This window comes from Coptis chinensis, chromosome 4, assembly GCF_015680905.1.
Source record: "Coptis chinensis isolate HL-2020 chromosome 4, ASM1568090v1, whole genome shotgun sequence".
In the NCBI taxonomy this organism is placed as follows: Eukaryota; Viridiplantae; Streptophyta; class Magnoliopsida; order Ranunculales; family Ranunculaceae; genus Coptis; species Coptis chinensis.
The window spans coordinates 105,472,920-105,495,710 of record NC_141459.1 but is presented as its reverse complement, the minus strand read 5'-3'; the positions used below and the strand labels follow the sequence as shown (position 1 = coordinate 105,495,710).

The 22,791-nt window shown below is 34.3% G+C and overlaps 2 protein-coding genes across 4 annotated transcripts; one reads left to right on the top strand and one right to left on the bottom strand.

Annotated features, from left to right (window-relative positions):
• Positions 1-203: 203 nt before the first annotated feature.
• Positions 204-12,946, bottom strand: LOC147506622 (ubiquitin-activating enzyme E1 2-like). Its single transcript, XM_086558697.1, has 8 exons — positions 12,818-12,946; positions 12,539-12,741; positions 11,931-11,967; positions 11,774-11,831; positions 10,805-11,022; positions 8,530-8,610; positions 7,596-7,702; positions 204-573 (listed from the first exon to the last, which is right to left on the bottom strand). The coding sequence occupies exons 3-6, from the start codon at positions 11,949-11,951 to the stop codon at positions 8,584-8,586; spliced, it is 324 nt and encodes a 107-aa protein (XP_086414823.1). The 5' UTR covers positions 11,952-11,967; positions 12,539-12,741; positions 12,818-12,946; the 3' UTR covers positions 204-573; positions 7,596-7,702; positions 8,530-8,583.
• A 398-nt stretch (positions 12,947-13,344) lies between these two features.
• LOC147506621 (phosphoglycolate phosphatase) lies at positions 13,345-20,897 on the top strand. Of its 3 annotated transcripts, none has more exons than XM_086558696.1 (10): positions 13,345-13,510; positions 13,749-13,951; positions 14,399-14,722; positions 14,862-15,084; positions 15,896-16,042; positions 16,121-16,185; positions 16,984-17,188; positions 17,391-17,644; positions 18,002-18,166; positions 20,519-20,897. In XM_086558696.1, the coding sequence occupies exons 2-10, from the start codon at positions 13,842-13,844 to the stop codon at positions 20,529-20,531; spliced, it is 1,506 nt and encodes a 501-aa protein (XP_086414822.1). In that variant the 5' UTR covers positions 13,345-13,510; positions 13,749-13,841; the 3' UTR covers positions 20,532-20,897. The 3 variants fall into 3 exon arrangements, with proteins under 3 accessions (XP_086414822.1, XP_086414821.1, XP_086414820.1); XM_086558694.1 differs by having other exon boundaries at positions 13,346-13,510; positions 16,121-16,245; XM_086558695.1 differs by lacking the exon at positions 20,519-20,897 and having other exon boundaries at positions 16,121-16,245; positions 18,002-18,170.
• The last annotated feature ends 1,894 nt before the right edge of the window (positions 20,898-22,791 follow it).

Genomic DNA, 22,791 nt, shown 5'->3' with positions numbered 1-22,791 from the left:
TTTGGAACCCTCTAATTTATTCGTGGTGAACCTAACCATATTGGTTGGGTACTTGGGTTATGGGTCTCTAACTTGGTGCCTCAAGCGTTCAAGTGATAATAGGCCTTGGTCAATTTTATGTTAGCAAATTGGGTTATCACAGAATCAGAATCTACATCAGCACCTCGCAAGGAAGAGATCAATAAGAATGTAATGGCCTCATGGGACAGAACCAAGATTAATTCACATTGGAATGAGTTTAACGATTCACATTTACGTAAACTATAATTGGATAGGTTACATTGCGTAAATCCCATAATTAACTCCTATGAGGATCTTGCTAAGGCAATAAGGTTTAAGAGCTAGAGAAGTTAACATATCCTAATTCACCAATTTAAAATCGTTCCACAGGTATATGAAATGTACTATTTGAAAAGTAGGAAACTCTTGTGGCTTTCCTGGATTTGGCCCATGTGAACTGGAGGCAAGAAAAATAGCACCACTCCCTTTCAAGACAATGAAAACCACTTCACAAGAATGCCTCTGAATGGGCGTTCGTGAACCCGGAGCAAATGTCTGAAGCCATACTCCCACCTGAAAATCAAAAGTAACAGATATAGTTGGGTAAGGGGAGCAAACACTACTACAGAATGACACTTATACCACTGTTTTTAAGTGTGGTATAAATATATTTACCACTGTTATACAACCGTGACAATAGGTGGTGTGGTATATAATAATAGCAAAACTGTGGTATATATGTTTAACGGATACCACGGTTTTTCAAAGAAACGTGGTTTGTAATTCCCATTATATACCACGGTTATCAACATAACCATGACATATAAGCTATTGAAACCGTGGTTTATATTAGTGTATATGTTATAATAACGTGGTATATAATTATACTAAACACTACGGTTTATGCCAAACCGTGGTATATATATATATATATATATATATATATATATATATATATATATATATATATATATATATATATATATATATATATATATATATATATTTTTTTTTTTTTTTTTTTTTAATAATAATGCTAAAACAGTCTTCCACTTAAAAAAACTGAACTGCATAACAAAATTTACACAATTTGCCTACATACAACATTTCCATCTTCCCAACAAATTCCAAAATGTATAATAAACTATCAAACATTGCAAAAAAAGATAATAATAATAATAAAAAAACTTTCATTAATTTTTTTGAGTGCACTAAGAAAACAAACTTCAAATTCCTTTTCATAAATTAAAAAGGTAAGACTCATAAATTAAACCTGGAGGGTCCTAACATAGCTAAAACTCATCCTCATTAAACTTTTCATTTGAAACACCCCATTTTCCCCGATGAAACTGAATAATATCGAAGCGAACACCGTCAAGTTCATCTTTATGCGTGTATGTCTCCTTCAGTTCTAATTTGTTATCTGGATGAGTCAAAGCACAACATGTGGAGTTACTATATAAGAATAAAGGCGAAGTCGTTGAGCCAAATAAAGTGTTTGTCAAAACTTTCAATACCTTATTTTCAAATAATCCAGGTTAAACAAGCTTCTACTATTTCCCTCATAAACTTCATTGTATAATACCCACACTCTGTGCCACCGGTTAATATGGGCCCTAACATATAGACTCACAACATATGTAAACATATACTTTTCAAAGAAAAAAAACAATAATGTGTAGGATTTGTTTACCTTGATCTTGTCCCACTTCAAATGAACTTCGTTTCCCATCAACCCTTTGCAATATGAGGACCGCGACTTCACAATAAGATAAATGCAAAACATTTAATTCACAAGGTTTAGAGACAACCAATAGAAACTAAGCTACGCTCTATTAAGCGAAACATGATTCACTCCCACATAGTTTTGTACATACGAGGTTTTCACCTCACACATGACCGCCAAGAGGTTTGAGAATAGATGCATTGAAAGAGAATCAAGAAACTAGAAAGGTTAAAGCAAAATACCACCGTAATAGGGGTAAACAAGTAGGTCCCTCATCGACGATTTACTCCATCCATAAATTAACATTTTTTATGGTAAGGATGATCAATGATAATCATCAACTTGACACATTATGAAACAAAAGGAATAAGGTGGTTCGCAGATATTTCAAAACCAAATTAATATGAATGGAAAACCGAAAAAAAAATATCAATCATTTACTTTCTAAGTTGCACCGCAATAAAAAAAAAATATCGAGAGAGGGTGTCCTTACCGGAGAGTTGATGTAGCTTGCCCCTTGCCCAAAAGATCCCCTCGATAAGTGAAATGGAAAATTCAATTACCCGTATTTACAACAACTCTTTAAATCCCAAAAGACATTGTCACAAACACTTAGACCCCAAATCAATTCAACACAAACAATAACTATTACTAATTGAAAATAAAAAGGGAACAATTGAAGAAGTTGTCAAAAGATATTTTTTACTTCAAAATCATTGAGTAATAGAGCAATAGTATGAGGAATTTGCGAGTGATTAAAGAAACCACAAAATTAGTAAAAGATCTCACCGAAAAATTCCTCGCCAATCCCCCAAAAGTTTAATGAGGTTGAAGATTTTTGTTTATGTTCACTACCCCACCAAAATAAGGTATATGAAATCAAATCAAACACACTACTATATCAAGTGATAAAAGAAAAGAATATTGAAAGGGAGGACGAAAAACTAACCCTTCTTTGTTTGGATCATAGAAAGATGTGATGGTACATCTATAATTGCTCAATCAAAACTAACAATAAGAGGATTGGTTTTGCGTGAAGAAAATTATTGGTTATTTTTACGATCACTTTAAGCGCTCTAGATGATCAAATTTCTCGTTAGATAGTGACGAAATCATCGATATCACAAATTCTAACACAACTTTAAACACTTGAATGAGTGCCAAGCATATAGATATGAACTACCATACAAAATTTTGGATAGAGAAGCATTGGAGTTTACCGTCCCCGCAAAGTCCGGCCGGTTAATTGACTATGGCATGATCACGAACTTGCCGATTTTTGGGGTAGTCTCGACGGCCGTTGCTAGCTCTTCCAATTGAATTGCATTTCTCATATGAGGCCCCATATTCACTTCGATCGGTGAGAACAATATGGGTGTTGCATATAGCACTGTCATATCCTTCAAGATATTCCTACCGAAAAAAAATGGTGATATCCTAGCAACAAATTAGTCCGAAATAAGCATTGATATATAAATATCATAGTGAATGTCAACACCGCGAGTTCTTGGTACAATTACTGTTGACTTTATCACAAAGGTCACAAAAAAGAGTATAGATGAAAACATTTCATATCCGTTTAAGGTCTCCTTCAATGGGGGGGACGAAGAGGTGCTCTCAGTAGCTATCACTTATGCATGTGTCACGTCGGTTTGCACGCCATCTCTTCCTACAATTTGGTTTAAAATATAATATACCCGGGTTAGAGATGCTTAAGCGTAATAATCGAAAAACGTTAGAAATGATGCTAGGAAAACTCTGAGAAATAAGAAACATGGCTAACGTGAACACCTTCTATATGGTCAAAATTCATATGTATACTTGTTATCATTGACATAAGGCGATAAGGTTGAAGCATCTAAAGCGTCCGTTATGATCTACAATAAAGAGATAAAGAATAAAAATAAACATTGTTGCTAACTGTATAAAAAGGATTGCCCAGACGGTGTCATACCTTGGATCCCTTTTTATGATAATGGAAGGTATTGTATCTCCTTACTTGGTCGGTGCATATTTGAGTCACTGGAAATACAGAGAAATGTCAAACTCTGTTGTTTCGGTCCCATATAAGGATGAATGATATAGAAAATCCATAACACAACATTTGTAAACTACATCTGTTAAAGAACATTTACTGTAAAACAATGAGCATCTAAAACTAAGATTAGTCTTCACCATCTTCAAAAACCATTATGGTTCACGTTGAATCCAATTCCCCTCTTGACACACTTGAAAAGCACTTTCTCTCGAACTTTCACCCTCCTCGGAAAAATCAGATCCAATATCCGTTTTTCCATCATCAAGTCGATTTTGAGACAAAAATATTATTGTATAGGATTGATCTAATCTGACCCGGTCATAGAACACTAAGTGCATTTATAGTTAAGAAGCAAGTAAGAAACATGCTTATTATTATACTGGGATTCACTTTCGAATTTGGGCATAAGTCCTAGGGACAATATGGTTGAAGACCCATTGTGGTCGTTCCAAAAGTCGAATATTTGGCGGCTCCTTAAAGCCCCACAAACTTCAAACTTTAAAAGAGCAAAACCTAAATATGTTAAAAAAACAGAGTTTTTACAGAATAAAATACTATAGAAAAATACATTACACATTGTAAAGGATCATGTCTATCCATTTCATCTTTAATTATGAAAATAATAGAAGTTATAGAATTGTGAATACAAACGAAAAGTTTCCCGATTCACTAAACAAAAACTTTCACTATACGATAGTGATTAAACCTGAATCAGTAATATAATTCTCTAGAACTTCGAATGCCCGTGAGAACATATAGATAAGTGAAAAGGGCGAAGCAAAATCTTCTTAGGCATTTTCATAAACAATATCATATAGTTAATAGAGAAATGTGGAAGTAAAGTGTTCCTAAGCATTTTGTCAAACAACATAGGAAAAACGAAAGTGTTAAAGAAAAAAAAGAAAGAATTCTCAAGAAAAGTTAAAAAAAAAGAAGAAGAAAATAGAAGAAGGGCGACTGAAGAAACCGTTTGCTAATTTGCTCGATTGGTGGGAAGAAATCATCTTAAACCGATGATAAATTAAGGAATGGCGATTTGAAATGAAAGTGTCGCACTATTTGCAAATGAAGCAACTAGGTGAAAACCTAACGCGTCAACGCAGCTTCCTTGAGAGAAAGTTAGAGATTGGGGATCTAGGAGGGATAAGCCTAAGAATTGAATGGAGAAGGCAATTGCTTTTTTTTTAGTCTTTGGAAATGGAAAAAGTCCGAAATGGTGTTATATTTTCATTGAGATAGTTTTTTATTTCTTCGAGGTGTCTTTGAAATGTGCACCTTTGATTTTGAAAATGAAATTAGGGTTTAAATTTATGTTTCGTTGGTTGGGGCAAAGTGTTTGGGAATATCAGGAACGAAGAAGAGTAACGAACGGTTTACACTTTTTTTTTAAATTTTAATTGGGAAACCGCGAAACGCGGTGTCTTGTTTTCCTCAAGACGTTGAGTTTTATAGTTCGGAAATATTTAAATTACCGATTGACCCTTCGAATGTGAAGTGTAGAAAATTTGGGGGGTGAAACTTTTGGGTACCCTTTTGATTTAAAAGATTGGTTTAAAATGGAGAATATAGAAACTAATAAACGGGGGCAAGTTTTCCCATTATATATAAAATAAGATATAAAGAAGTCATAAACCACGGTAGAAAGTGAAAAATTACCTAAACTTATGTGTATTTAGCCTGACGCTGAAAGACGGTAATGCGCATACCCGTAGGATGTGTGAACGTGGGGAGAGTTTGTCTATGGGATGCTGAAAATTAAAAACAGTAATAAACACAAATAAATTTCAAATTTCAAATTAATGGTTGGAAAGAATGTAGGAGGAAGAACTAAATACCAAAAAAATTAAAACTTAAAATAGGACAGTAACACGGAATAATGACATCGATAAAATTAATGCAATGGCAAAGCAAATGTGGGTGTTCTAGGTAGTAAATCAACCAACGTGTGAAACACTGCGAAACGATAAAAACAAAATAAGAACAAATAGAATCACATAACATATATAATCATGTAAAATGGAAACGAATCACGTAACGGTTTGATGATCTAGGAGAAAAGAAATTAGGAAAAATATAAGGAAAAGTGAAATTACAAACTAAGAAATTAAAATACCAGAGAGAAAATTAATGTACCACCTCTTTCAATCTTTAGCATAAGAAACGAAGAAAGCAAGCTAATGAGATGCCAATGGCGAAAGCATCACCAACAACATGGCATGAAATGTAACGTGTGGGCTTATAAAGAAAACCATCGCAGTAGATGCGCTCTGCCTTCACAGTTGTCGAACGCTCCTTCCCCGATCTGATTAACTACTTAATTAGTAACCCATCCGAGTAACTTGAGATGTTCGAAAATGAGAACAAAATAAAAGATGTAATAGTGGTTTTCATAAGGGAAAAATAACTCGACAATTGACACGCGTGATGAGTAGCTATGTAGTGCGAGAGAAATAGAGAAGAGTGAGGCAAGAATGAAACACCTAGTTCACTCTTTTTTGAGGTACCAAGCTTTGTCATATCAAGGCAAAATGGGAAAGATCAATTTAAGTATGTGGAACAATCTTTTATAGGAACGACACCTTAAAGCGGGTTGTTCGGTTTTGTCCGTTTAGTGAAGATTACTTTTTTTTTTTTTTTTTTATGGATAGTCGAGAATGGAGAAGACGAACATTTTTTTTTCATATGTTATGGCGATGAATTATTCAGATGGATTTTCTCGATGGAAAATGAAAAGGAAATAAAAATGGGGTAAATGTACAATAGAAAGGAGCGCACCGGTTTATGAAGAAGGATTGCCTACAAATTGGAAACAAATAATAACAAATTAGGAATTCAGTGAATTAGAATTTGATTAAGAAACTTTAAGAAAAAATAAATCATCAAACTAACCTCATCCATTGCGGTTGCAAAGTATTAAACGTTGGTAACAATTCGTAGGAAAAAAAATGAGGGCCGGGAGAGAGGATACTATAACGAAGATAGAGAAATCATCGAGGGATTGAAAGACGTCTTTTTTTTTTTCTTCTATAGCAGCCGGAGATAGAAAGATCTGAAAGAGGGGTGATTGGTCATTATTGTAGGAGATTCAAATTTTTTTGGGAGAGAATAGCGAAGACGAACAGTTATTTGGGGGAAATAGGTGAAACGACGTGACTGTGATTTTTAGTTGGGGAATAGATAAACTTACTAAAATGCCCTTTCTATGAAGAGCAAAAAAAAAAGAAAATAGTTGTTGAATGACAAACATACCCTTCAACTTAAAACTGTCCAATTTTTTTTGGGTGAAACTTTTGGGTACCCTTGTAATTTAAAAGTTTGGGTTAAAACCAAAGATACGGGAACTAATAAACGGGGGCTAGTTTTCCCATTATATATAAGATAAGATAAGATATAAAGAAGTCATAAACCACGGTAGAAAGTGGAAAATTTATATACCACTGTTTATGTTTAAGGTAGTGGGGATGTGGAGTACTCTCATGCTGAAAAAAAACTAACCATGGTATATGGCCCAACTTATCCCACGGTTTTCATGTAACTGTGGCATATACTAGTAAACCAATGACCAAAGAAATTTCCACAGTGGTATATAAGTATTTCCCACGGTTTTTGGAAGAACCGTGGTATAAACGTTCTTATTGACCGTGGTATATGTGTCATTCTGTAGTAGTGAAAAAGGATTCAATTATAGATGTCAGTTTTTAGAGATAAACTTTTAGTTGGCATACCTCAGTTTATAACTCATATTATACACAGAGCTGCTTACTTTCAATATGCTTGTCAAATGAGACCCAATCAGACAAAAACTTAACTCTACGAAGAATTAACACAAACCTCTTTCATCCCATGTAGAAGAGAACCTGCAACTGTCATGTGTGATAGTCGTTCGCTCCCATGGTCACTCTGTGGGAGCTCACTAATATTCCTTACTATCGGTATCCCTACAACATACACAAAAAAGTCACTTCCCTCAACCACATATTAAGTAAATTAATTATTTACTGCATAGTCTAGCAAAAACAATCTTAAGAATAGTACAGAAAAACGTAATTGACTGGATTTCAATTCAGTTCTATTAATCATCTCCTATATTCTTTCAGTTTGTAAGCAAAAGTACATGCACCCAACCTATCCTTCTAACCACAATAAGAGCATATTAACAACTGAAAAAAACTAAAGGATTGATTTGGTCATAGAATACACTGCAAGAAAGTCTTGTTGGCATGAGGAGGTGGATACGACTTAGCTACTTTACAGTCTAACCAAAGAGGAGAGATATGATTGGATCTGATACTTAGAAGAAATAATCAGAACATAAAGCAGAGTGATCACTACTCTTGAAACTTGTCGGGGCTTGTGATAGCCATTATAGCAATTTACAGGTATGAATAATTATTATACACTAAAAAATGAAAGAGACCATTGTTCACACAAAGATCCTCCCCCAAGTAACATGTTAATACACCTATTAGCTAGTGATTCTTTCCTTCTAAATTCTAAAAACAATATTTGACAACCTAATAGCTTTCTCTGCAAGAGTCACCAACTGTCTGTTGGGAATCCTGTAATGATTACTTTTAAGAGTCCATGAGTCTTGGCCATACGTGCTAGGACAATTCTAGTGAACTGTACCTCTCCACCTTATACTTGACATGATACCAAAGCTGCAACTTAATTACAACAATCCTTTACCTTTTTGCATACAAACAATATAAGTAAATTTTGAACTGTAAAAGCGCATATAACCATATAACCGATAGATACTTACCGTTCACGCCTTTGAAATTAATTTGAATGATAATACAATCTGGTTCATTCTATCTTAGAAATGATTTTCAATCCAAGACGACTGGAAAAAAAAAAATGTTTATCAAGTATATATGGTACAAAAAACTTTGGATCCTAAACTGAAATAAGTATAGTAGCCTATGTTCAAGTAAGTACCTTGCTGGTACATGAATCCATGTAAAAGAATGTTGAAATTCAAACTAATCCCCTTGTTAAAAATAGAGAAATGCAAGCTAATCTTGAAATGCAAGCCAATTCACTCATACTAATTAACAACTCTTAGTATGACAGGACTGATTGACAACCCATTCCAATTGATTAACCAAAAAAACTCTCTTATCAGTGTTAGTAGGTCACATGCATGTTAGTACCATGTGCAAAAAGAATTCAAAGAATCGGTGTAAAGCGACACCATTTGGTTATGCTAGTATGCATACCACAAGTTGTTCACTTGTCCATGGTAAATCTCCTACTCATAAGACAATGAAAAAAATTAGTCAAGGTATTGCATTTAAAATTTGGTATAGTATAATTTGTTTGACGATAGAGCACGTGCATAGCATTGATCTAATTGTATGCATGCTACCCGTGACCAAAGGTAATGGCATTAGTAACAATTAATCACATTTTTTAGCTTGTCTTAAATCCCACCATCAACACCCCTGCCTTCAAAGGTATTATTAGTTAAACATTGCGGCCTAAATATGATATTATATGATGGCAATATTCACATATCGAAAAAACCTTGAGTGCCTTGTATTCAAGTTCGGTTCTCAAGTATTATTATTGGATTCAAATTCACATATTAGTTGGAACCCTTAGTTCAACCCATTAGGCGATTAATTGATAATAATGAAGAGGTCCTAGTCGGTTGGCATTTCACCTAGAGTCCGGGAGACATAATCGATATACAATTCACTACAGATTCAAAGATAAATGAGCAGAGAGCTCAAGAAACAGTTAAACAAATTGAGCTATCAAAAGAAAGCTAGAGACCGAGGAAAGAAGCTACTCAAACATTGTTTTATCGGAATATAGATATGCTACACCTGTAGTAATGCTTTCCACCACTTCATAAAATTCACTTTCTATAAAACCTTGATTCGAAATCTAAAAGTGAGCTCAAAATAGACCGAGGCAAACACAAGCATTTGCGCTATTATAGCCGACCTTAAAGTGTAGCAGAGAACATAAATCTAAAAAATCAGATCTAGTAATCAAATGTAATTAAATTGTGAGTGACGGTGTGTTCCAATAAACTCATAAGTCATAACATCAATATGATTTGCTATAAATTTAGTACACAACCATTTCTTGGAGTAAGGTTTTAAAATGCATGCGAGGTTTATGCCTCAAGGCGCCTTTAAGCCTCTTATAGGTTTAAGCATTCATGGTTAACTGCTTAAGCCTCACACATATTCTTATTACTTTTTTTCTTTGATTTTTTTGAAAATTTAACCCCTCATAACTTCTTTAAAGATTAAAAACTCACTATTAGATTATGTTTTGAGCATTAAAACATCTCATTCTATTAGAATCCCAAACTTCCATCATCAATGTCCATTTTTCATCCATTTTAAAAAAAAAAAATATTAAGGCTTAAGCTTCAAGCACCTCTAAGGCTTAGATGCACTTCTTTAAACACTGCCTAGGAGAACTTGTTAGCTTGTGATTTAGTGTTAGTGGTGTAGGAGACTCTGAACAAATTCGTGAGACATACCAAGCACCATTGGTAATGTATCTTTAAAGAAGTGCAATGAGTTGAAAGCCACAAGAATCAATATCTTTATCAAACACTAATGTGTAGAGTGTTCCGGGACAAAAGAACACGTTGCAATATGCAGCTGAGCAAAAATCAAACAAAGCCAACAAAGCACTAAAGTAATGAAATTATGTGTGATAAGCACATCCGTTAACTATGAAATTTTTTTCTAAAGAATGCATCGAAACATTTTGGGTCCTTTAATATATTGTTCAAGTACAAAGGCATCCAATTTGACTTCAAGCACTTCAGTTGCAAGTTTACTATATAACAAAATTTATTGGATTTGTGCAAGTGATAAGCATATGAAAAATGTCATGAATTATATAGAAAGAGAAACGCAGCTTAGAAGTTCAGTTCCTTCAAATTTCTGGGTTCAAGTGAGAATGTATACAATTTAACTCTCAAGCGCTTGTGCTAAGTTTATTATATATGGAAGGCTGACCTGAGCCATCAAGAGATACAACAATAGGAGAAGACGCGGAAGAAATACCTGAAAGTTGGAAAGTAGTTCCTTGGTTAATTTGGTTGTATTGGTGGAAACTAAAATAGCGTTATTCAGTTCCTGAAGCTTCTGCACAGAAGCCAGTGCCCGATTCTTTCCCACATCAACCTCAGAGAAGATGAAATTGCTGGACAAATCCCATAATTCCACTGTTCCTTCGTCATGCAATGTCTCAGATTTGACGCCAGCAAGTATAAGGTTCTTTGCTGCAAGAGGCAAAGGTCAATTGTTAGAATAGTCCACCATAATCAAACAGAAAGAGATAAATAACATTCGAAACCAAGACAGAGATCATATACAAATAGAACAATGAACCCTTCACAAATTGGGAATGTCGTGACTTTCTATTATGGCAAAAGTTGGCACCCTTGAGGTTAGATTTGAAAATTAAGTCACTTATATCTCAAAGAGAAAACAAAACTAAAAAAAAATTAAATGTATCAAGATGTGAATTTAATGAAAAGCAAAAAGGTAGATTGCACAAAACATGCGACACACCAAATTTTCTTATATCTTACGAACTTAATGGAGGAGAGCATAGTACGTTGTCAAATCATAATATATCATTTTCCATTTTTTGCATATCGTATCGTGTATCGTAAGATATGGTATTTTTAAAATTAATTATAAATATATGTATATATGAGTTAGTTTAATATATATGTATTGTTTAGCATAGGTGCTCTATCAGAACCGATCTAGATTGTTTAGCATATTTAGCAGTAGCATTTAAAGATGAGAAATTGGTGATAAGATGCTGCTTCTTTAAGATCTGAAACCCATTAGGCGATTAATGTGGCTCAAATGTGTGTACCAGCCATCATGAACATACTAAAATTTCTAACTTACACAAGTGTGAGTTGCATTGCCAAGATATGACATAAAACAGTTGTTTCGGCATCGAAAATTAAAACAGAAGCATAGAAGGATGCACATAGCTAGAGAAATTAAACCTACCATAAGATCCACAACCATCATTGCCAAGACAAATAAAATGATAGCCGAACTCCATAAACTGCGATTTAAAATTGAAAGCAAAGAGAACATCACTTCCTCAACTCTCAGTTTATCATAGATTAAAAAATAATGCAAGGTAAAGAAGAAGTATACACACCTGTATGTGATTAGCAGGCATACAACAAAAACAGCACCTGTGGAACCAAAGACCAAGAAATTTCAGTAAGCAGTCAGATGTGAATCACACTTCAAACTTAAGATTCTGTAAGATAGAAAGGACCACACTGCCCTTAGTATCTATTTTAAATTCTAAAATAATCAATTGACAAATTAAATTTTACTAACATGCTAGGGTCTGATCTCTATCGTGTAGAACATTGTTTCTGTGCTAAGAGGAATTACAACATCCACATGTAGAAACTTAAGAAATGATTCCAGTCGATGGTGTGGTATCAGCTATTATACTACAAACCCAAAAAAGTCAATTACAAACACACGAAGGAAATAATGCAAAAAAAAAACCCATCTCATGAAAAAGTGATTCAGTAATTTACTCAACACTAATCTCGTTTGTAACTCGATATACGGAAGTGGGATGGGCAGGGCTTATGATTTCTGACTTTGTATAATACGTGTTGTACATTAACGTTTTATCTCAGAAACAGTTCTAAAATTGCAGAAAATTGCTAGTAAATCATCATAGCCAAAAATGACAAATGAACTTCATTATAAGGCTTGACAATGTTCTCTGATCAAGGAAGTTACCGAATTTTTTTAAGGTTTCCTTTGCAACATAATTTCCAATCTTTCAATCGGTGAAGAATAACAATTTTACTCCACTACAGCACAAAAGCTTTCTTCTAAATGCAAGGAACCTTCCACCAAATGATCTCAGAACAGGAAGTCAAGTGCTTCCCACGAACATATACTAAACTTACATCTCGATGCTCCAACAATCCAATAAAAATCTGATTTGACACAAAAGAATTATTGAACATTTGAGAACTAACAAATCAAAATTTGATGAGTACAGAAAATTAGAACCTGAGTTTTTGAAGAGGAGAAATTTTGATTTTGATTTTCTTTTTTTCCTTTTGATTCTTTTTTAGTGGGCAGAGATGGAGAGAGATGGAGAGGAAGACGGAAAGAGAAAGGAATAAAGGATTTGTATTTATGGTAATTAAAGCCATTATTTATATTTATATTTATATTTATTTATGAGTAATAAATAAATAGCGTACAATTGAATAGTGGCGTGTAGTTGATTTCCGACTTGAATTTACACATACATCTTTAGATTACTATATAATCTTAAGGGTATAAATGGTAGTAAAATTTGAAATGACTAAATAGTCTTTTTTAAAGGCATTAAATAATTGATTTTAATTTTTTATTAAGGGCATTTCATGGTAGAAAAAAAGTTAGTCTAATTTAAAGGTCCATATTAATTATGGTATACTATACTAATAGAGATATATAAACTCTCTAAAATAGTCCCACGTGTGAACACCTATACATTCAGTTTAGTCCGGTTTATATCGAATGGGCCTGGATAGCTATCCTGATCCAGGTCCAGCCCATTTTTCAAAAAAGAGAGAGTGGAAGAAAACAACAAAGAGAGAAATGGGGAGATGAAACAAGAGACGCACAAATCCGATCCTCTTTTCCCTCCTTATAAATAATAATAATAATAATTAAAAAAAAAAAACACTCTGGTGGAGTTTCTCCATTTCAAAGGTAAACCCACCTTTTCTTATTTACTATTTATTTCCCCTTCCTCAATTGCTTTATTCATATGTTAGCTTATGTGTCATTATGTTTCTAATGTTGTTGTTTCATTGTACCACTATAGAAAATATAATGTGTGTGTGTGTTGACATTTGGAATTTCTGAACATTGGTTTATTAGAAGGAGTTTTTGGTTTGCCCACCACATGTTTGTTGAATTGAAAACTCATATAACTGCTGTTCTGCAGAAGTTAAAATGTTAGTTCAGAGTTGCTATATCATCTACCATTCCATTACTAGAGAGAATATATATTGCTGCGCGGAACATTAGTCTTTGTCAAATGGCAGAACAGGCAACTATACCATCTTGTGCCAAGTTACAGTTACCGAGAAGCTTCTATAAACTTAGCCACTTTGTTCCAAGGACTGTATGTCTCAGAATTGTACAAAGGTATTTTCCTTTTCCTACTGAATGAAATTTTTGTATCTCCATGGAGTCATGACACACCATATTGTAAAAATTATCCGTGTCGGATACGTATCTACTTGTCCGTATTGGGCACACCACGGACACATATTGTATGTGATATACACTTCATATTTGTGTCGGATATGGACACACGTATCCATGTCAGTCTAACTTAGGGACTATATTGTTAATGTAACAGCTAAATTAGAATTCTTAATATGGTCTCGAAGCAAAGTCGTAGACATGGTTATACAAATTACAGGATTGCAGATTTTGTTTTGTATGGTACTTGTATGCAGTGACTCATGACTGGATCATTCTATTTGATTATAATAACTTTCTTTAAAATTTCAGAAACTTTAGTTTTTCAGAACAGAGAAGTGGAAATAGTTTTAAAATTTTGAAATAATTAGGACATTTTTGTTTCAGAGGCTTTAAAAAGCAATGCTATGGGAGTTCAAAAGTTCTGGTTTCCGCACCGCTAGTCTGTGATTTCAATGCCCATATTTCCACGATATTGGAAAGAAGTGCGAACCTCAAGGATAGTTCAATGAGGTGTTGTTGCTTTGGGACTCTGATAAGTCCCGACAATGCAACAGTCCCAAACTGGGTACCTGTTCTTGATCAAGCACTTATGATGTTCAGTATAGTCCTCGCGTATATTGCTGGAGTAGTACCCCCGGAGAATGCTTACTTGAAACCTGAAAAGGTGTCAGATCTGGATGCTGCATCTTCACGTTCTTCTTCTGGTAGGTAAGGGTGAGCATATTTTCAATTTTCTGTGGTAAAAGCATGACATGCATATTTTTGAATGGTTTGGTAACCACAAATTAAATGTTTCGTTTGAGTCTGGCATGAAAATTAAAGTTTAGCTAGTTGTTTTTATTTGCAGTGCTGGGAGGAGTGATCAACAGGTAAATGTGGAGTATGCTTGGGCTGAAGTTAAAAGTAAACTTTTGGGTGCTCTTGATGCTGCTAAACAAGATGGGGGTTTGGAGAGTAGAGTGGTTGAAAGTGGAGATTATAGCACTAAGTGTCCTTTGAGTTTGTATGCGGTTGCTGACGGTCCTAGGTTGCGGTTACTTTGGACGACCTTGCAGAGACTTGAGAAAGAGGCAGGCACTGCCTCTACCATCTGCTTATATCATCGTTAGCATTGCTGTGCTTAGTCTAGTTCGTATGTTGGTAATAACTATCGTACTTGATTTGTTGTATGGATAAACTGGAAAATCTTAAAAAATAAGAATTGTGGAATGATTTCCTTAGCAGTGTATTGCAGGTCTAGGTTCATATTCTTGACATGCTTAATATTATAAAGGGAATTCATTACCTAGGAAAAGAATATTGAAAATTTACGAGATGAAATCCCGGTTTCATTACACAGGAAAAAGCTGATATATATGAAATGACATATAATATGATTATTTATTTTTCTTCAAGTCTTTACGTATTCAAACATATGTCACAAACCCACTCTGATTGGGGAAGTTGGAACCATTTTTAGTGAGTGAGTGTAGCAATCAATAATAACATGGGAGGCCTTCATGTATGTTACATAAACAAATTTCAGAACTTTGACAGGTCTTAAAAACCTAAATTTGAGAGATTCCAACAGTAACACACTGACAGATTTTGTGTGCAGTGTTGAAACATTGAATATATTGCACCTTAACAAATTCAATTACAAACTATTTTATGAAATTTCATGAAGTTCTGGGTGTAATAGTTATTTTTTTAATTTGTATTGAGAAGTAAAATAATTACCTGCTTCAGTGCTACATCTTGCCAATGGCTGTTGTGCAATTCACATGCATTTCCTCCAGCCAAAAGTAGAATTTTTTATAACTGTAACCAGATCATTTTTATAAATGCATCTAGAATTTTTTTTCATATTGCTAAGATCCTGCTAATTTTTATTTCTGGTAGGTCAATAACATTTCAGGAAGCCATCAAGTTGTTGATAGGGGTGACTGGATGGGTACTTCGTCAGAAGTTTTACAAATATCTAGTCAGTCCGTATTTGTTACGTGGCTGGAAGAGGAGCTCAACTTGGAGTGTAAGAAACATGACAAGGTACCATTAATGTAACTTTTTAGCCCAATAAAAACGCTGGCTAGTTTATTAATGAATTTCATTCTTTTCCATTTCCAGAATATTCTCTTAATGATGCTTCAGAAGTTAAAACAAGATGACAATATTACAAAGAACATTAAAAGGTCAGGCAAGGATGAACTCTATGCCGATTTATTGTACTTCCTCAGATTTCGCTTTCTCAGGTGATTTTAACTGTGGTTAAAGTTTCTTTCTTGTATACTCTTTGCTGTTCTTGCATGTTTAAATCTCTTGATATGGCTGTCAGTGCAATTGACTGTAAAAGTTGGTTCTGGACTTTTGGCTGCTTAAATAAGCATCAGCTACTTTTTACCACCGACAAGCAAGCATTACCAGTGAGCAATTAGCATAGACTGCTAGTTTAATGGCATTTCTGTAGCAACATAGAAACTATAATAGTAGAAAACCAAATAGTTTGTTAAAGCAACTTTCAGTTAGAAAATCTGAATGTTCAGCCAGCAACTTCTTGCACTCTGTACCTTCACCGGCATCTGCTTTTAAGAATAAGGGACAACTATTAAAAAATACTACTGCACCTTAATTCATTGTTTTATATAGCTTTTAAAGGGTTTTCCTCATTTTCTTTGTTTAGTGATCTGACAATTCAATTACCCCTCTTATAAGAAACAGAGCATATTGTGCTCTTACTCACGGGTATTTCCTCTAGATCCTTGTTACATCAAAAAGTAGGTGCTTAATGTGTTAGATATTCATTGCGCATTCATCATCTGATACTACAGTCTGGCAATGTTTCTGTGTTAGTGAATGCCTCATTTTTTACTTTTTATTTTCCTCTCTTTCGTAATGGATATTTTGGTACTTACTTTCATATCTTCCTTGCATGCCACAACATTTGGAAGCATTTGCCAATTTACAGTGACTCCTTTCTGCCTTATATCCAGCACAGGATGCCGTTATGATAATAAATTGCTTGCCCATCATGGGGTTGACATCTTAGAAGATCTGGTGATTACTTTGGCAGATGGAATCACAACCAATTACTTAGAGCTTATTTCCGTTGACAGTAACATGTCTAGTGATATGAATCGCATGGGTTTGAATTTGTGTTCCTTGTCAACGCGAGCACTTCAGAAATTACGGAATGAGGTAAAGTATCTCTATTTTTAATTTTTTAAATCTGATGCAAATTCCTCAGTTCTTTTACGAGTTCCCCAGACCCCAGGGGTGTATTATATTTTATTTTACCACATGTCGTGTTGCACATGCACATATAATTATTTGGGGATTGTCCGGATAGTTGTGCTACATTTGCCCATATTTTTAATTTGATTCATTGTCTTGATAATAGATGGCATTGAAACAATGGCTGCATCAAAATATGGATTCAGTTGTATCGATGTATGAGGATCGTTTTGATTTGTACAGTTTTCAAATCCAACTTACAAAGGAAGCAGACAAAAGCCGACAAGATAAACTTCCTTGGTGGAAGAAACTTACCCTGAAGAAAGCTACACCGGTAGTTAAGCCATTACAGTTTATGGTTATCAGCCCACTGTCCATGCCTGTGAAACGGACCAGAGAATTAAGGGCCTTAAATGGGTGGTAAGACTTTTCCTTCTCAGCTTGACATTGTCCATATATTGTTATGCATACTGTTTATAGGATGCATTTACAGAACCAGCGTCATATTTCTGTTAGAAATCTGGGAGGCCATAAATGTATCTCATCTTGTTTTAAGCTGTTGATTGAGTAGACAATAGTAACAAAGTTGAGTTATAGACTTATAGTCTCATTCGTCACACTGGATTAAATGCTGGAATGTACTTTGAGATGCTGTGTTATACATATATTCACATATAGCCTTATAGTTTTGATATTTTCGTTCTTGATTGTAAAACTTAAACTTCCATTCAATAAGGGAATTTTCTTACTTATTTTTCATCTTTTATTTTAATGCAGGAGGTATTATTTCAGCTTATTTCTTGAGTTCTCCGATATCACAATGCCTTTGGTTAGAGTCATTTTCTCGAAGATCTGTAGTGCTATCTCATTCTTTCTGGTTTGCTTGGTTGGGAGGTCATTAGGACTAATTTACAGTGGGATAAGGCAGTCCCTGGGGTGGAGGTGATATATCTACTCAGAACTATTTTTTTTCGTCATCTTCTTTCTTTCTTTCTTGTTGGAATGGTGAAGATAATCTGTAGTGTTATATAAAATGATGTCATCATTGAATATTTCTGTATTTGTGTTTTATGCTGATACTTGGCCATCTTAGTGAGCTCATTGTTATACACTGAAATAAGTCCTCTGGTGATAATTTAAATGTTTCTTCTCTGAGAAACTTCGTGCATTTGAACCCACACTGTACCTAGCTTGTGCATGGGAGTGCGAGAAAATTTAACTTTCAAGACTTTTAATTGTTCGGTTTGAAGGTGTCCAGTGGCCTATTGGTCAAGACTTGGAGGTTGTTCCCATATTCTTGAGTTCGGTTCTCACCTTCACAGGGGAAACAAGAATTTAAGGGATTAGGGAATAAAGTTTGCTTTGAAGTGAAGTCAAAGAAAATTAATTGTTTGCTTTGAAGTGAAATATATTTTGTTGCGCAGTAAATGCATATTAGATTTTTGCTATAGTGTTTCTTAGTTAAGTATAATTTTCATTAAATGATGCTTTTACACTTTACTTCCGTTGTTACCATTTCTTTAAATGATCAAGAAACTTGAAACAATCTTACAAATTACAATTAAACTGTTATTTTGGGATGTCTATCTTAAAGAGTCCTGGTAACCACCCCTGGATGCAATGATTCAATGATTCAAAATCTTGCCAAATTTTGCTGTTGGCCAGTTTTACTTTTTAAAAATCTAGAAGCATTCACTAGTTTAAGCATTCGCAAATGCAAACTTGTAGCCAACTTGTAAATATCTACTTCAATTAGGACCTTCCTTATATTTGATCATCTATTACAGTGCAGCTTGCAACAGACATAGTTATTCCACAAGTTCATTGTATGGTCGCACAGTTGGTAGTTTGTATGCTCCCTGTGAAGGTCACGGTTTCTCAGGGTACTGCATCATAATGTCTAAGAGAGTTGTGGGACTGAGTCTTCTGTATAGACTTATCCTTTATCTATTGTTCTGCGAGTTCTAGTCAACCTAGGCAAGTTGTAAAAACTTATTTTATGAAACTTCAAATATTTTAAGATTAGGGCATTAAACATAACTTTAGGAGAAGACTTTGTTGCTGTTGTAGAATTTTATTGCTAGTTCAAATGTAGCCTACAGAGGAAAAAATAAAATCTGAAAGAATTGTATGACCAGAGACCATGGACCTGGTGATTTCTTGAGCAGTTGATCTATGCCTCTGTGTTTACATGTATATCTGTAAAATATGATGTGTATGTAAAATGGGTTCAGTATTCCCGTGGGAACAAACAACTCGATAATCAAGGATAGGTAGAGAGTAGATAATTCTTTTTAAAAGTTCACAAAAGCAAAAGTACATTTCTCAAGATCTCTATATTTGTCTTTGTGTCCTACTAGCTTTACTTGCTAGCCTAATTTACTTAAGAAACTTCTTATTATATACCAACCATTATTTATGGTCCACTTATTTCTTAATATCTAGGCCCCTCAACTTTTCTTTTCATAGTCATTTTCAATATTCTTGGACATCAAACATGTCAGGACACTGAAACAGAAAGATTGCTTGGTCGGGTGGTTGATTTGATCTCCAAATATATATATATATATATATCTTGTTTTTTTTTCCCCAAAATTTTCGATATATCATATCCATGTAAACTACTTGAAATGCTGATAAATTAGAGAATGTTGGTCTTAAGTTTGTCCTTAAATTGGGGGAAAAACTATTGTATTGATGATACTTTGACTTTCTCTTTGGTGCCATTTTTTTTACTTGGTTTATTTATTACTTATTATTTTTATATTTTCACCCAAACTCTTTAACCCGCTTTCTGGGCGAAAGTGGGAATCCATCCTAAGACCTTGGGCCCAACCCCCCAAGGCTTGACTAGTGGTCCAGTTGAATGATTTGAAAGGTTATTAACTTGTAACTGTACCCAAGAGGCCAGGATGCAGCTCAGCTGGTTTGGAGTACACCGACATTCGTCTCTTAGATGTCTCTTGGGGGACTCCTTGTTTAGAGGATTGCTGGTTTACCTGGGTGGTGCCTAGCCTTGGACTATGGACCTGTTTCAGGTTACATATTGTTGCGAGCTAAGAAATTGCTTTGCTTTACAATACATATAATAAAGACCATGATTTGTTTTTTTCAATGATATTTATTCAGAAGCTGATATTTGATCATATATTGTGTCCTTGCTTCAAGATTTTTTTTTTTATTGCACTTGGAGAGAAACTGACAAAACTCGATAAAAGTTTATTTGAACAATCAATTTAAATAAAAAAAAAGTGTAATATGGTATGTTGTGACTCCCTTTATGTTTTATTCCAGGGGCACGAATTGATGATAGAAGGCAAGAGTTTAGGTGATCTTACCCTGGTAGATTGCGGTTAGAGGTCTCTTATGCTAAAAGCTAACTGGTGCCTTGGACCATATTTGCTTCAAGCCAGTGAAAGTTCTGATAAAAGAGCCAAAGTCATTAACAGAATGACAGAGGGGGGAGGTAGGTCTCTTTGTTTTATTTTCTTTTGTAAGAAGTTGATTTAAGGGGTAGCCACTTCTTAATGTACAACAATTGATTCTTGGGGCTTAGTAAAGGTCCTGACCTATACAATGTCTTTCTGACATTTGTTGGAAACCAAAACATGGCAGCTTCTGAATGGGGCTCAAATGAAAATGATCATAAATTGATGATTTTATCCATTCATAACTGAATGATTGATGTTTTATTTGATTGCATGTTTGTTAAGTGTGAGGACCACCTATTGAAAATATTTTAGGAAGAACTGGGACCATGTACTAAAATCTTTTCGGAGGATCTGGTGCTACTGTTGCCAAAACTGACACTGACATTTCCTTGCTATTGCATAACACTTTATGAAGGAAAACTGAACATTTTTTTTTCTTTTTTTGGTGTGTTTGTGTATGATGCACCACATTCTAGCACATTTCCTTTAATCAGATTATGATGGTTGTTTGGTTGGTTTGTTTTGGGGTTGGTTTGTCATAATCAATAATTAAGACATGAATCTTAGGCCTTCATTTTTGGGCTCCTTAAGAATGCTAAGATTGTTTGGCCATAAAAGGGTTATGGAATGTCGAAGTTATTTTGAACTTAAACTGGTAGGAATCCTGGAGTTGCATTGATGTATACTCCTATTAAGCGTTTCCTTTTTGATTGATGGGGTTTATTCAGTCCTTGCACAGGTGCAGATTGACTGCCTAAGAGCTAGGCACGAGCTAAGGCACGAATAAGCATAAGCCAACCCCATTTCTTACCATCTTTCATTTGTTGCTTAAAGTATTAAAGTGGTTTGATCATCATTCATGTAACTTTATACCTTTAGGCTTTACCATATTTGACTAATCAAATTATTATAGTGGTGATTTGATTCTAAAGTTCTGACTGCTTGACCCAAGGTTTTAGTGCAACACTTCAGTCTGCAGGGCATTCAATTAATTATTTAGTGCATCCTTCACATTTTTTGCCCCAATGGACAATATAATTTGATGAATATCCTAGGAAGGGTTGATTGTCCTTTTGTCACTCTTAAATCATAAATTAATAATTAGCTCTTTATGTATACATATATTTTATTTTCTCTTAACTTCCTCCATAAAGTTGTTACTTTCAAATTTAAAAGTATTATTTGAACTAAGATAAAACTAGTATGGGTATTCTGTTCTGGTGAGATTCTTTTGGAACTCCTTTGCTTTAATTTTTTTTTTGCAAATATACGATTACAGTTTTTCGTTTCTTCTGACGACATTATGGAGTATCAAATGTGTTGTTTCAGCAATTTTCTGTTTCCTTGAAGGCATTTTGTTTCATTTCAATTCTTTTGTGCTTTTTCTTGCTTTTAAAAAGAAAACGAAAATTGCAGACTTTCATCTTTTTATCGCATCTTTTGCTTTTTGTGCATATTGTGTTTTAAAATAGTAGTTGTACTGTTGTAATGGTCAGTTACCACACAGGTTGATCTTTTTTATAAGAATCACCCTTAACTATTATTATATATCTCTGCTCTTTATGTTATTCGAATATAAAATCAGCTAACCTTTATCACCATGATGGAAATGCTTTGTGTATTACCAAACTCACCTGAGTTTAATGTAAATTTTTCTTACGAATTAAAATATACAATCAAGGAAGATAGGTATTGTGTTAGCAAAATTTCCAACTTTGTTGTCCATAAAAACATCCAACGATTGCTAATTTTGGACAAACAAAATGGAATTAAGTTGTGTAAATGATCTAGATAGCTCGTTTCAAAATTTCTAATATTATCAGAAGGCTGAAAAGTTTATGCCAAAGTTTGACCGAATGTACTTGAAAGTTGGTTTGCGAGATAGATTTTGCAGGTTTAGAAGTTTTGAACTGAGCTGATTTTATAGTATGATCTCCATTGCCTCACAGCATCCTCAACAAAACTTGCAATGTAATTGCATGTCATTTGTGACATAAACTGTAATCTAATACTCCAACAGGGTGAGCCTGTCGATTGTGTTGCACACACAGGTCTTGCACCACGGAATATTAGAACCCACAGACTCTCCCTACTGTCTTCCCAAGATCTATATCACGACTCAGTAATTCTATCATT

Excerpts from the sequence above, each read along its gene's own strand:
- LOC147506621 (XM_086558694.1), top strand. The coding sequence starts at position 13,842 with ATGGCAGAACAGGCAACTATACCATCTTGTGCCAAGTTACAGTTACCG. Across the intron at positions 15,085-15,895 it reads TGCAGAGACTTGAGAAAGAG|GTCAATAACATTTCAGGAAG; the intron begins GCAGGCACTGCC and ends TATTTCTGGTAG. Across the intron at positions 17,189-17,390 it reads TTCAGAAATTACGGAATGAG|ATGGCATTGAAACAATGGCT; the intron begins GTAAAGTATCTC and ends TCTTGATAATAG.
- LOC147506622 (XM_086558697.1), bottom strand. The coding sequence starts at position 11,951 with ATGCCTGCTAATCACATACAG. Across the intron at positions 11,832-11,930 it reads TGCCTGCTAATCACATACAG|TTTATGGAGTTCGGCTATCA; the intron begins GTGTGTATACTT and ends TTTAAATCGCAG. Across the intron at positions 11,023-11,773 it reads TGATGGTTGTGGATCTTATG|CAAAGAACCTTATACTTGCT; the intron begins GTAGGTTTAATT and ends TGCCTCTTGCAG.